The 15,578-nt window shown below is 29.8% G+C and overlaps 1 protein-coding gene across 1 annotated transcript in view; it reads left to right on the top strand.

Annotated features, from left to right (window-relative positions):
• Positions 1-994: 994 nt before the first annotated feature.
• The window catches only part of LOC107443142 (uncharacterized), a 222,035-nt gene continuing 207,451 nt past the window's right edge, over positions 995-15,578 (top strand). The window contains exon 1 of the mRNA XM_016056911.3: positions 995-1,562. Within this exon, the coding sequence (XP_015912397.2) occupies positions 1,424-1,562 (139 nt within the window). The 5' untranslated portion in view covers positions 995-1,423. The remainder of the gene's footprint in view (positions 1,563-15,578) is intronic.

Raw genomic sequence — 15,578 nt, 5'->3', positions numbered from 1 at the left:
TAATGTTTTTCAAATATTTTGGAATATAAGTTATTTTTAACCATGTTATAAATTAAAAAAAAAGTATTTAATTCACAAATCGTTATTTGAAGGAAATTGAATGACACTACCAATGGAAAAATAAAATATGTCTCCTTATAGGAATAAAAAAAAATTTTGGCTTAACGAATGTTTAAATTTTTAAAATTACGGCAATTTGAAAAAAATAATAAAGACAATTTTAAAAAGAATTTCAGTAACATAAAATTACTCAAGTAATTTAAAAAAACATTTGAGATTCTTTTTGTAGACAATCTACCAAAAGGGGTTAAAAAAATTTTAATAGTTTAAAATTTAATATGCTACTAATTATCTCATACGCTTGCATCATTTAGATAAATTAACTATCAGTTTAACTGTTTAAATAATTAAGTAAAACTAATGGTAAATAAGACAATATATGATGCATTAAATTTACTGTAAACAAATTTTTGGAGAAGAAACATGCATGTTTAAACTCTACAAATTTGGAAAATATAACAATATTGAATGCTGAAACAATCTCATAATAAATTTATATGACTATCGAACCATCAAATATTAAAGCAATCTATGCAACTATTTATTTCATTCTTTAAATAAATCACTATGTAAGTTATTTTTGTGGACACAGTATAGAATATCGGAAAAAATTTCTGTACCAGAAGTTAAACAAAGTTTTATGATTATTTATATAATTTCCGATCGTTTCAGGAGATTTCATAAAGCTAATAAAAAGTTCCCGACCCAATTAAGTGTTTTAGACCATAAATCATATTTGGTAAACCCCTACGTCCGACAAAACTTATAAAAAAAAAGCAATATTTAATCCCTCTTTGTGAAAGATACCCTCCCCGATACAGAGGAACAAAGACAACGGGGTTCAGAAACAGATCATGCAAAACGTGCGTGCATCGCGGCTAACACCAGAAGAGCTCCCAACCAACTATAAAAGCTCCCAACTAACACCACATGCAGCCAGTCTAGCTCCTGGCGCAAGTTGTGCGAGAGCCAAACTCCGCCAAGTACACAAAACTTGGTAATTTTTGTTAAGGTATCGCCGTTCTTTGAGAGCGGCAGTCACGTTTTCCACGTTCTTGGCACAAAAGCTAGGCGAATTTTCTTTATTTTCGTTCACGATTTCTTTATTGTTAGCCACTTTCCTGCCAAAAGAGTTGAATTGAAAAGAAAAAAAAAAGTTTTACTGAGAGTGAATTTTTTTCGCCTACGTTACGGATGCCAAGTGAAATATATCTCCTTCAAAAAGTTATCGATATATGAAGAAAAATATTAAAAAAAGAGATGCGGTTGTTGATATAGCGCCAAAGAAATTTTTTTTCTACTGAAAAGTTGGAAATTTTGGTTCGATAAGTTTCTCAGACTAGAAACTCAGAAAAATAAATATATGATGTTTTGTAAATACTGGAAACTGAAACAATCACAGTGTTTGGAAAACTATTGCGTTAGAAGGATTCTTATTACATTTGTGATAGTTTTTCTTGTCCAAGGAACAAATTGTGCCAGAAATCGAGGATGGATGCATGGTATGTCAATTTTTTTTCTAATTATATTTTTGATTTAATATTTCTTATCATGATATCATTCATTTGCTTAAAAATAGACGCTACCATTTACAAACACGTATTCTAGTCTTTTTTTCTTTTGCATCGGACGTTAGTTATATGGTTATTCATGTCATGAACGAAAATGACTTTGTTTTGCAGATAATAAATGAACCACATTTTGTATCGTACAATCGTTATGATGAGGCTTTAAATCCAATTAACCATGTTATAAAAATATTAAAACGTATGTGTAATAATAAGTAACTCAATACTTCGTTACATTTTTTATTTGATTACGTATGAATATGATTTTATGAATGATTGTCTAATTTTACGTCACTTACTTTGGTTTCTATTATCAACTCATCGAGCATTAAATATCACTTTTATTTTGAACTATTCCTTATTTATTAGACATGTTCTAGCATATCCGTGACATTGTTCTTAAAATTTTAAATACAAGGAATTTTTTTCTTTTTTGAGATTTGTTTGGTTAAGAACGCCGGACAATTTTGCAATATTTATTGTTATAGAACCTTCTAGAAAGATTTGACATATCTTCCGTTTTATTGTTTTTTTTATTTTTCCCATACCAAAAAGATCTTACATTCAAGAAAATTTTACTTCCATATTTTGTTTAACAGCAGAGGTTTTATATTAAGACAGCTTTGATTCGTTTTAAAATTGAAAAAGCTAAATGCACCGGAAATTATTATTATATTCGTTGCTTTCAATTTTGAAATCTTCTGGATGCTCTGACGTTTTAGAGTTCAGAATTGTACTTTTTCAACTTGAATTCTGGTATTAACACACATTTCATGGATTAAGAAATACTTTGCTTTGGATGCACTGATTTTAATGATAAGCAAAATATTTTATATATATTTTTATAAAACATAAAGTTTTCGTAGTTTTATGTATGCCTTTGCTTACGTATATAGTTTGAGATTTGGAAGATTTTAATATTTCTATATACGTAGAAAAAATATTATATACCTAATCTAAATCAACTACTTTATTTATTACTAAAATAAAAAAAAAAACAGAATAGTTCAACTGAAATAAATAAAAATGCTATGATAAAAAAAAACATTGCTTAGGTTTCAACTGTACAAAGATTAAAATTCTCTAAATGTGTAGAATAATATTAAAATTATTGATCTTTTTGAAATACTCTTTTATTGGCTTCTAAAAATAAACTTATTTAACCTGATTAAAAGTAGTAGATAATAAGTAACATTGTGGAATTAATTTTTTAGCTTTTATATTTTAAAGCTTTCATTGTTTAGCATTTTTAAAACGTTTGGTTTTAGTAGCTTTCAATTATATAAGTTTTTTAAGCTGCAAGTATGAGTGCAATAAAAAACGCGTAATACTACCGCAAAATTTATACATTCATTTGCTTTTTATTACCTAATCCTCAAATAATACTTTTACTTCAAAAAAATATATATAGTTAAAAATAAACTTTAATTTCTTTTTAAATATAAATACAGATGTACATAAATACTCGGTTTAATAGTTTATTATTATTTTTATACTAATATTTTTTATTCGTTACATAGATTTCTTTCTATTTTAATCTTTCATTCTACCATGTTTGTACAATATCTCTATTAGTCATTATAATTTAAAAATAACTTCTCTAATTTAATCCATAGCTTATTTTGTATGTACTTTGAGAACCATAACTTTTAACTTTAAAAACATTCCCGGGATTAATTTTATGTATTCTTTTTAAAAAAATTAAATACTCCACTAAGGACTCGATAGGAAATATAAAATTGTTATTCAATGGTCAAAAAAAATTTAAATTTAAAAAATCATAAAATGTTCAAGCATTGAAATTATGTTTTTGTAATATTAATAATAATATATTTTAAAAGTTGCCGTCGTTACATATTGTGGGTGTTTAAATTACTTTATATTTGTTATTCTAAAACTATTTTTTCAAAAAATGTTTTTGATTTTTAGTAGTATGCTCATTTATTTATACTCCCTTTCACTCATTCACCCGTTATCTGAATGGACAATTCACTAATAAATCGATTTTTTGATTCATGCAATCGATGATTCCTTGATTAACTTCATTTCTGCTCTCGTTCTTTTCATCTTTTATTCATCCGGTAAATTAGAAATAATTTGTAGTATCGGTTGCCATAGGGATGTGCTATTAACAAATAATAAACTTTCAAATTTATAAGTAAGGAATTTTAAAAAATTCCTAAATGGAAAAAAAAATTGAATAAACAATTTAGTTGAGTAAACAAATGAAAAAAAATGATCCCGTATACAACTCATGAAAAAGATCGTCGTCATTGTAGTGAAAAAATATTATATATTATACATTTCATTATTATATTGGGATATGGTTAACAAATACTGTCTCAAAATTGATACACATTTATTTTTTTTTATTACTGCCTGAATTTATCCTACTCATGCAGGCAAGCGATTGGTATTCAAACAAAGAATTAAAAAAGTGTGCGGATTCTTCAAAAGCGACAAAAATGTCTTAAATCTGTATTCGTATGTAAGTTGTGGCTTGAAAAATATTTAATGAAAATATTAAAATGGAGCGAGTTTAGTCTAATAAACTAATTAACTTACCAGAGTTGAATTAAAATATAATTATTTAATGACATGTTTATATACAGTGCGCAATAAATGAATAAATAACTTTTCACTTAACCTTTGAATAGCTTTAGATTTCTAATGATTAGATTTTCACGTATTAAGAATCAATCTCAATGCGCGGAAGACTAAACCTGAAATATGTTACTTATTTAGAGCAAACTAAATATTAAATTACAAAATAATACGCAAAAATGTATTTTCTCTGAGTAGGCATAACTTTTTGTGTTGGATCTTTACTCCTGTCTCTCAACAAATGCGATTTGAGAATTCTGCAAAGGAAGAAATTCGGTCCGAATAAATTTGTCGTGTGAAGGGTTAAAAGTTTGGACCACCTAATGTTAATGAGAGATAAAGTATGGTCACAACTGCAAAAATGTCATAATATTAGCAGTGTTCTATGGGAACACCAAGTACGATAATGTATACTTAAGCGCAATGATAAGGATTTTGGTAAAATTAACGAAAAAATATGATTTCATATTTTGTGATGAAACATAGTAAATGTAGTTATATTTGTTAATTTTAATCTGGATACCCTAGAGTATGACATAAAAGTAATTTATTCGGGTTAAATTTACTTGTGAGCTTTGTATTTATTACTAAATATATGATAATAAGAACTATAATCATGAAAACCGGAATTTCCTGTGATCCGTTTCCATATGAACAGAAAAATTACCAAATTAATGGTTTAAATATATTTTGGTTTTATTAACCGAAATTAAGTTTTTGTTTTCCCAGAATTGTCATTAGCATTTAGTATAGTAATTTTACCAGAATAGTTTTCTCTGTGTACTTATTCTGTGTTTTGCCATCTCATGAAATTTGTAAAACTGAACTAAAGTCAGTGGTGTGACAACCCATATAGGACCATGGCCTTCTGTGCCCATCTCAGGTTTGTTCACCTCTTGCTCCGGGATCCAGGAGCAGATGTTCCGGTTGCGTGGCCAGCCGAATGCGAAACTCCCAGTGTTTTGTCCCTAAGCATGCTTGGTACTCATTTTGTCCACCCACTGAGGAAGTGAAAGGCTGAGCAACCCTACCTGGCCCGTGGATCGAACCCAGGACCAGTGGCACGAGAGCACGAAGCTCTCTCACTCATCCGTGAAATTTTTAATCAAATAAAAAAAATAAAAAAATCAATTACGCACAATTATACAATTATAAATTCATTTCAAAGTAACTATTAATAGTTCTTTTTTACTTTATTTAATAATAGTAAAATTTTAAATTTCAAAGTTTACAAATTTTTACGTAATTTTCAATAACACATTTTGTAACAGCAAAAAATATAAAATTTGAGAGCAATTGGTCTGATTGGTCTGATTCACATATTTATCCTTATTTACCTTAATAAAAAGATCAATATGAATGCAGGTTTTATTGCATAACGTGATAAGTAATGAGTTTCCTAGCGATGTTTTAAGCTAAAAGACCGCAATAAAGCTAGAGTTAAAACGCACTAAAGAAAATTAAAAATGGCTATTCGTTATTTTAATTTTACTGATTTTGTGTTCTATTTCCATAATAAAACAAAAATATCATTATAATAATTTACAATACTAGCCATTAAGATTGCTACACCAGGAAGGAAAGCAAATAATAGAATGATATGCATTGGGAACATACATTATAGTTGGAAGAACAAGTGATTAAATTTTCAGGATATTTAAATGCATAGATCCTAAGAAATCAGTACTCAGAGCAGTCTCCTCTGGCAGCAATAACAGCAGTTATTCTCCTGGGCATCGAGTCGAACAGAGATTGGATAGCATGGACGGTTACAGCAATCCATTCAGCTTCAACATTACGCCACATTTCGACGACCGTAGTGACTGACGAGTGGTGGCGTGCCTGTCGTTCAGCAACCAATGGCCAGACGTTTTCAATTGGTGAGAGATCAGGAGAACGCGCCGGCTCGGGCAAGAGGCAAACATATTCTGTGTCAAGGAAGGTGATGACAGTACCGGCAACATGCGGTCGTGCATTGCCCTGCTGAAACGTAGCGTTATGGAGGCTAAGGCAGAGCAACTGGCCTTAACACATCAGAAATGTAACGGCTGCTGTTCAAAGTTTCGGCAATGCGAACAAAAGGTGATCGAGATGTGTATCCAAAGACATCCCATGCCATTACTCCAGGAGATGGGGCAGTATAGCAATGTCGAATGCAAGCTAACAATGGACATTCTCCACGATGTCGCTAAACACAGATGCAGCCATCATGATGCTGTATACAGAACCTAGTTTCATCTGAAAAGACGACGTCATGCCATTCCTGCTTCCAGGTTCGTCGTTGATCACACCATTGGAGGCATTCCAGCTTGTGAGGCAGCGTCAAGGGTAGCCGAAGCCATGATAGCCCTGCTGACAGTCCATGCTGCAACAAACGTCATCGAATTGTTCGTGAAGACACTTGATGTCTTGTAAATGACCCCATTTGTTGACTCAGGTTTCGTGACGTAGCTGTACGATCCCTTAAATCCATTTGGATAACATGTCTGTTTTCTCATCTGTTAGTGATGGGGGCAGCAGAGATCCTGCACAGCGTTCTATATGACCGTCATGAACCCATCGATTCCATATTCTGCTAACAGTCATGGGATATCGACCAACGCGAGCAGCAATACTGTGGTATGATAAACCGCAATCCCGGTAGGCCACAATTCGACCACGTTAAAACTCAGACACGTGCTGGTAGGCATTTCTCCTTTTTACACGAGGTATAACAAACACTTTTTAACCCAAGAAAAACGCTCAAATTTAATTTCTGTATGAGAAACTTACTGCCAAATCTCTTCTTTTTTACACATTGAAGGTGTCGCTACTTTGCATGAATGCGCTGATAATCTAATCATTTACATACCACAACATGCTTGATCCGGCCTGCAAATTTCACGTTCGTGGTGCGTCGTCCTCCTGGTGTAGCAATTTTAATGGCCAGTAGTGAATCTATGAAATGCCGGATGTGTGTTAAGTTACATTTGTACATAAGTCTTGCTTAATCTGCCTACTCAATATTATTTTCTGAAGTACTTTTCATTAAAAATAGTTTTTTTAAGCTTATCATTAGCCAAAATTGAGCAATGATTTTTGCTTTGTAAAAGCTGTTCCAATATCAAATCATTGCTCAAAAATCAAATCATCGTTTTTATTTGATCTATGACCATGCATCAAATTGTGGTATATATTGGACAGAAAAAAAGAGTAAAGTTTTCGAACGTATTTCAAAAGAATTTTTCTTGGATCTAATTTTCAGTATCAATATTCTTGTAAAAAATACTAATTAAAATTTTTACTATTATTCATGATCTGTGGTGGCTCAGTAATTAAAGCACTGATCCATCATTGCGAAGAACTAGAGTTCGATTCCTATCCGCAGTGCTGATACACATTGACACTATCATGCCGTTGGTCGCGAAAATGTGAAGACTTATCCTCCGTGATAATTTGTTATGAAATGGGCTGTAGCATGAATGCTTTACTTTGTTATTATATATTCAAATATATTTTCTTTAATACTATCACGAATTCTTAATCTTTGAATTAAGTTTTATACAATACATGCTTTTTTATTGTTGTATATAAAATGTCTATTTCGTGTTCCCCGTTTTCAAACAATCAAAATAAACAGCTAGTCATTCACTACTTTTCAGTTTCTTCTGACAAAGACACTAGTATTTGATAAATTTTTAATCCATTTTGGTAAGGAATGATCTCAATTATGACGTATTAAGTTTTCATTACCTTTTTCTTTTAGTTTTCCATTTAATACTGTGATGCCACAATTGACATTACGTATTTATTTCCTATCTTTTAAAATATCTTTCATTACTTAAGCTTATTTTTATTGATAGAATTATATATTTAAAATAAATCAAAGACTTAATCTTTTGAAACGAATATAAAATATTTATTTCTTCTTGTATAGATCAATGTAACGGATACTTTTTATTTCATTACTAATGCAGACTTATTAATTCACTGTTGCGCCTAATCGAAAACAAAAATCTATTTATAACTTTTTATTCTAATTTCCATCGGCTAAATGTTTTAGTTGCATGGTTGTAATAATTCTCATAAATTTGTTGACGACTCGTGATCGCCAAGGTATTATTTTAAACCCAATATTGATATGCTGGTTGGCTCTGTTTTAGCTTTGTTAAATTTTGATAATTCGACACTTTTGGATCTCCTACCCATGCTTCTGTGTCCGTTGGGAACAAATTACATGTACTTTTTAATTTGGCTTTTGTTTAGGCAGGTTGTGGGGGATTTGTCTCCCATGGCCTGTCCTTATTAATATTACTATGGCAAAATTTATACAACTCAAAAGTCTTGTGGATAATATTTATATTTTGTATCTCAAGCTCTGGAACCATATTAAATAAAAGCTTTATATTAGTTATGATCCGGTTTTCATTTTCAAGTGTTATTTTCATCATCTTCTGTTTTCATCACTATCTTCAACTAGTCCACTATACCATACAACTTCCAACACCCTGAGATTTCCATCTTCACCATAAATTGGTACCCCGATTATAATACATCTCCATAAATACTAATTGAAAACCTTTAATTTTACAATTATAAACTTTATTTCTTACAGTATACTTTAAGTATAATGAATGCGAAATTTTTTTAAATATTATTTTTTCTGTATGACCTTTCATAGAATGGGAGATCAAACTAATGAGCTTACTATTTTCGCAAATTTTTTTTAAAAAAATAGGCTATAAACGTACTTTTTATGTTCAGTAAAATAAAAAAAGAACCTCTTTTTCTGTAGTAAATATTAGCTTTTCTAAAAAGTAGAGTAGGACCCAATTAGAGGTTCTCCTTTTTGAAGAAGAAACTCTATCTACTAAAAAATAATCGATTTTTCTTAAATTATTTCCTTCATTAATCTCAATTTTTTCTCAGCAGCCCATTCATTGATTGATTGGTGGATCAGTTTAAGTACACAATCCAGTGATTACCAGCGATCTTCTCTTGCCAACCGTCATTTACCGATCGAATTACTTCAGCTGTGTCTTGGCAACTTGCCACAGATGTGATAAAAACTTGATGTCTAATACCTAAAATAGTCGTTAAGGTGGTGAACTACTAGGGCTACAAGGGTGCTAATCATTTATTAACTAATAGATAAGCTTTAATATTGCTTGTAACTTTATTTTGTTTTCGTGTTCCTTCATTAAAATTAGGTAGAATAACACTTAATGAGGTGACTAATGCTGTTTAACTATTATAATTAGGTGAAGTCATTTATATTACTTTTTTAGTTCTGGGTGAATTATTTTGCTCTTAAATTCCGCCTAAATATTACTGCTTAGTATTGCTTCATATTAACAACTAAGTATGTGTTTTAAAGAGCTGTTTTTAGCATACGCTTTTTAATTAGATTACCTTTTCGCTTGAAAATACTTCGTTCATTTAAGGTTTTATAATTATTAATGAATATTCATTTTCATTTTAATGATAACTTATACAGTTTAAAATTTTTATATTATTTAATAAAAAAAACTGATAGTAAACGAAAAGGTAATTTTAGTAAACCTATTGTAAATCCCTATTTGATACTTGAAAACGTCCCGCAGTCCCGATCGTTAAGACACGGTTCCCAGCAGATCACCTAAGTCAAGCATCACTGGCTATGGTCAGTGTGCGGGTGGGTGACCACTTGGATCAGTCTGCGTAGGGACCGAGGGTGTGCGGTATTGGTCCTCGTTGAACTGTTCTCCCGTAAAGTGCTCGACTTCGGAGTGCAGGTCGACGGACTACCGAAACGGGGGTGCCATCCCCTCTGCAGAAGATCAAAATTGTGATGGTATGTCTTCGGATCATCCTCAGGGATGCTTCCCAGACAGTCGCCAATAGCCCATTGTGCAGTTCTAGCGCGACATAAATGAACAACAACAACAGATACTTGAAAACTTCTATTAATTTAAATGGAATATGAAGGAATATGTATTTTTAAAAAGAACAATATTAATGTAATTTTGACAAAGCAATATTTTTCTCCCATTATTTTTCAAATTAATAGCTTATAAAATTAAATGCTCTTTAACTAATTTAATTGTAGGTTTTTGAATTTGAAATTGTATTCTTCATGAATAAGTTTTAGTTATTTTTAGTGATTAATTATCCTGTCGTTTTCAAGCTATTGCTGTTTCGGTTCAAAAAATATGAAAGAAGCATCAGTTTAAGAATACTTTCCACTCTCATACAAAAATTAACTTCAAATTTATCCAAGTTTACCTTCTGAAAATCATATAAAATTAATTTCTTTATCTCTTAAAGTACTAATAAAAATTTTAAAAATTTTTTAACTTGTTTTTTATTCTATAGTTTATAATTATCTAATTTTACATTTTAAAATTATAACTATTTCGAACTTGAACTTTTGAACTTGTTAATTTTTTCAAAATTCACCTTGAAAAAATATTTCAAAATAAAATGGAAATATAAAAAAAAAACTAGTTATTTACTTAATAAATAAGGGACTTACTTCATATAATTCTCTGTAGCTTTCTTATTAAGGAACTGAAATGCCTTTTCTTTCCTAAAAGGACCTTCACTTAAATAAGATTTGAAGAAAATGCACTTTAGAGATCATTAGAAGGATTTATTTTCTGAATACAATAATTACCACCGATTTTTTCTCCGAAAATTAAATACTCGCGGTGAAACGTTGAACACAAATCCATACATGTTATATCAATAGTTTGGTACCAATTATTTTTAATTAGTTTGGTCACCAAGTATTTTTAATGCTCATAGATAATTTTTATTTAGTTTAGGATATGTTTAATTATTTTTATTAGACGTAATTTTTTTAAATTAATTTTGTTTTGTAAAAAAAGTTAAAAAATTATAATTAATTGCTAAAAATATTACATTTATTTAAATTTATTATTGATAAATATCTGTGATAGACCTAATTCACAACTCTGTACTAGCTTCAAGGTTCTTGGCGGTGCTAGTTTAATGTTTTCAACATGACATTAAACACTCCTAATACATATATTAGCTCAATTACAGCCTCTGTTGAAAGCAATATTTTTAATATAGGTTTATATATTTAATCTGCAAAAATGCAATATAATCTTTCGTTTTCAAATTTTTTACCAACAAGTCTCTTTCAAGTTTCAAATTTTTTAAATAACACGACACTTGGGTAAATATTACGTTATATATTCTTGATATAGTTTGTGATGAAAAACAAAAAAATGAGTGAGCCACTGAATCATAGAACAAGTGAATAATTTTTTAAATAAATATAAACTTTTAAATCATGAATAGCAGTTGACAGCTACATTTTATACAATAAATTCCTTAGTATAATATTTCTGGAAAAAATTCCATGCTAACTATCTTACATACTGCTTCAGAGTATTTTCTTCGCCCGAAAAAAAGTCAATTTGATTCTATTCAGAACAAAACTAAAAAAATTCATAACCAAGTTTTTTTTGTGTTAGAAAAGCTAATAATACTTTTAAATTGAACATTAGCCATACTTTGAAAAATATGCTTAACTTGTTCATCAGCGAAAAACAATTTAAAAAACTGACTTACTTCGAACATAGTAATTTAATGGCTCGTAATAATTAAAAAAAGTTTTATCTAAATCATTACTTCACTTACTAAATTAAATTTCGAAATGGAGTATATTTCTTATTGCTGACAAAGCAAACAATGTGTAGACTAACTATAATTGTGTTTCTTATTTTCCTTTTCTTAAAATGAATAAAACAATTTTAGGAATGCATCATTCTCATTTTTACACTATTCATGATAAAAAAGAATTGAGTTACTTACATTTTTAATTAGCAGAAAAACAATGTATAAATAAGAATTTCTTTGAATATGCATAGAAAAAACTTAAAAAGATAGTACGATATTTTTTCATATAATATTATTTTAATGGTTACAGACTACTAAATTGTCTACTTAAAGGATTAAAAAAAGATAATTTTTTTCAAAATTTTGGCGTTCAACTTTTAATATAATGTTTGTATCCATCTATATTTTTTTTAATTTTGTATTGCAAAACAATTTTAGAGTCACTAATAATATACAAATATAATTAATAATCATTAAAATGACTAACGATTATAACGGATATGAAGTTCTAATTTAAATATTGAGATAGATTACTTTAGCTTTGAGATACGGTCTTAAAGGATAATGAGAGTAATGTTCCACATTGTCAGTTTTTTGGTGCATCTATTTGACAGCGATAAAGAAAAAATGGCTCTTTTTTTTTAAAAAAAAAAGTATAATTGGAATAATCATTAGAATAAACCCTTTATATGATGTGTTCTTACTTTTCCTGAAATTAAAATTAATTTCTTGGAAAATTTAAAAATCATTTATCAAATATCTAATGTTTATCTAGATGTTTGATTTGGCTCCTTACGTAGTGTGCCCATCTTGATCGATACAAAATAATTAATTTGATGTAAAAAATGGAAAAAACTAAGGGCGTGAAGTGGTAGTTAATCGCATGTTGCAATTATGAATAAAAAATTATTATAATATACTATTTATACTAAAGAAAACAATACTTGCTATAATCACTTACAAAGTTAATATATATTTTTTCTATGTTCCGTTATTTGACTCTCTGATAATGTGGTTCCATTTTGTTTTATTTTGATAAGCAATTTGAGTTATCTATATGCCAATTTAAAGTAAAGAAATTCCTCTAGGAAATCGTTTTTTTCTTCATTTGTCAGAGTCCCTGTAGTACAAATATGAATTAAATGTATCACTTGATTCATGATTCTGGAAAATATTTCAGAATCACGAAGCAGTTAAGCAGCAAAAAATAAGTTTTAAGGACAATCATGTTCTTTTTATTTTATTACACCAAACAGCTGCTATTAATGTTTACCCTTTCACGTTTTACAAATATATGTGGCACCAGGAAAAGTTAATAATCAGGACGGGGTTATAATAGTTTATTTAATTTACCACTACTTAGTTAAAAATAAAAATTATATAGCCACACTTTGAACTAACATTGGTTACATATGTGATTACGCTAGCACTTATTTAATTAAGAACAAAATAAGTCTGTCAAATGATCCATATCCATACTTAAGCTATCGCTTTTTATTCTTTTCCCTGATACTGAACGAATACTTTTATCAATCGCCTGTCCCGAAAAGATTAAAGCAAGTGTGAGTGCATATAAAGTTTCTCTTAATAAAACAATACTTTCTTGCGAACTCAACAATACTAAATAGCTTTTTCCATTGATAGTCCAGTTAAAAAAGCATTTGTAACTAGTAATATATTTGATTAGTTACATCGAGAACTGATTCACACAGTAATTAAAAATGTAGATTAGTTCACAAAAACTTTTCAACATGAATTTTTTCCCCAATAATATTTCTTTACGCTTATTGGTCTCTTTATTATGAACACTGCTTCAATATCTCATTTAGCTCAATGTTTTTAATGCAGCTTTCAGTTTTTTTCTTTTGGACATAAGCCCTGCTAGTTGTTGTGGATGTGTGTGGTATGTTCATAGTTTGTTTCCCACTTTTCAATGTGACACTGAATGATAGACCTAAATCATGGTTAGTTCTTTCAGTTTTATTTCAAAAATATTCTCTAAGATTGTTGTCTGGAGATGGTGGAGGCCAATATGTAACAAAATGAGTTTTCCATCATGTTTCTCAAACCAATCCCTTAAAATACCAGCCGTGTAGCCTGTAGAAAGTGCCCTTCTCTATTGGAATAAATTATCAGCATAACAAAGTGTACTTAATAATGATATTTAAGCATGGTTTCGTATTCTAACTACTAAGCGGACAAGATAAAGAGCGTATAGTCGGCCTGCAGAACACAAGCCCTAGAGCGTTAACATTACAGCATAATAGCTTCTTTGTTTAAAATTCTCAGGAGCACATGATAAACTTGCAACGCAGCGCGAATCTATCTGTCTTTCTGAATTACATATGAACCTGGCACATTTGTAGATAAAATTTAGAAAATTTTAGAGAGGACTGAAATATTATATAGGGAAATGTATGTTAATTTAACTCCAGAATGTTTTGGAAAGATCAGGTGTAGACTTTCGAATGTAAACCAAATGAGAAAATCAGCTCATAATTTGTATGAAGTAGTATAAATTGAAAATTCAAATTCAAATTAAAATATATTTTAAGATGAAAACATGATGAAAATATTAAACAAATAAATATAAATGAAAGAAAAAAGGATGATTAACATCACAGAATAGTTATCCATGTTCCGTCATTTTACAAATGCAATAAACGTTGAATTCTCCAATTATCAAAATTNATATATATATATATATATAAATACATAATTGAGAAGTGTTATAAGCTATTTTTGTGCCTAATTATTCTGAAACTAGTTGGCTTTCAAGTCTCAAAAGAGAACGTCGCTTTGAGCCTATTTGTCTGTACGGAAATTGTTACATTATACACACCCTCAACCGTAACTCCCCATAATAATTCGATACCATTGCTTGCAGACTAATCGAAACATCGCATGCAATGTAACCCCCATGAACGGACTACTTAACTAGCAACAGGGACCTCAGCCACTTAAATGGCCTTGTCACGTGGTGAGTCCAACGGGCAGTGCAGCAGGAATTTCTCTTCCCTTAATGCATAGGCTGTAATAACCACCGTAGTGTGTTATGGATAATGAAATGTAACGTGTACTAGTTTAATGGAAGGATATCAGATACAATTAATGCGCTCCTGTTAACCAATTAGAGTGCCAAACGTATCTCAATTGCGCTCTGCTCGCCGCTTGTCCTTCTAATCTCTGGTAATGGCTTTATTTATGGGAGAAATGGGTTTTGGATATAAGTTATTATTTCGACACTTACATCATTAGATGATGAATCCTTCCAGGAGATATATTTAATTGTAAGTTAGCACGTGTGACTTTGATTGAAAATCATCTTTTCTGAAATGAAATATGATGATTGTAGAATTAATAACGTTCATATAAAAAGATCAATAAGAATGATTATGATTCTAGTTTGTGTTGATAGCTGAATATATTATTGTTTTTTAATCAGTTTTATATATTTTTAAAATTAAATGCATTACATCTTTTTTAAAATGTAGAATTTCAAAAGTATTTCAATTTAGTTATGCTAGTCATTTGTTTTCCGAAATTTTTATAACGTTTTTAGGGTAAAAGTTGATTTTGGATAACAAGTCTCACGTGATCACGTCTCACTGACATCATCAATTGATGCAATACACTGTGAACTTTTAAAGGAACCCTCTCATTGCGAATTAAGTTGGAAGACGTGATTTTAATTTAAATTTTTATGATGGATATATATATGCGCAGATTTATAATCCA

The sequence above is a fragment of the Parasteatoda tepidariorum genome, chromosome 5, assembly GCF_043381705.1.
Source record: "Parasteatoda tepidariorum isolate YZ-2023 chromosome 5, CAS_Ptep_4.0, whole genome shotgun sequence".
Classification (NCBI taxonomy): domain Eukaryota; kingdom Metazoa; phylum Arthropoda; class Arachnida; order Araneae; family Theridiidae; genus Parasteatoda; species Parasteatoda tepidariorum.
The sequence above is the reverse complement of the archived record's forward strand: the minus strand, read 5'-3'. Positions and strand labels throughout refer to the sequence as shown.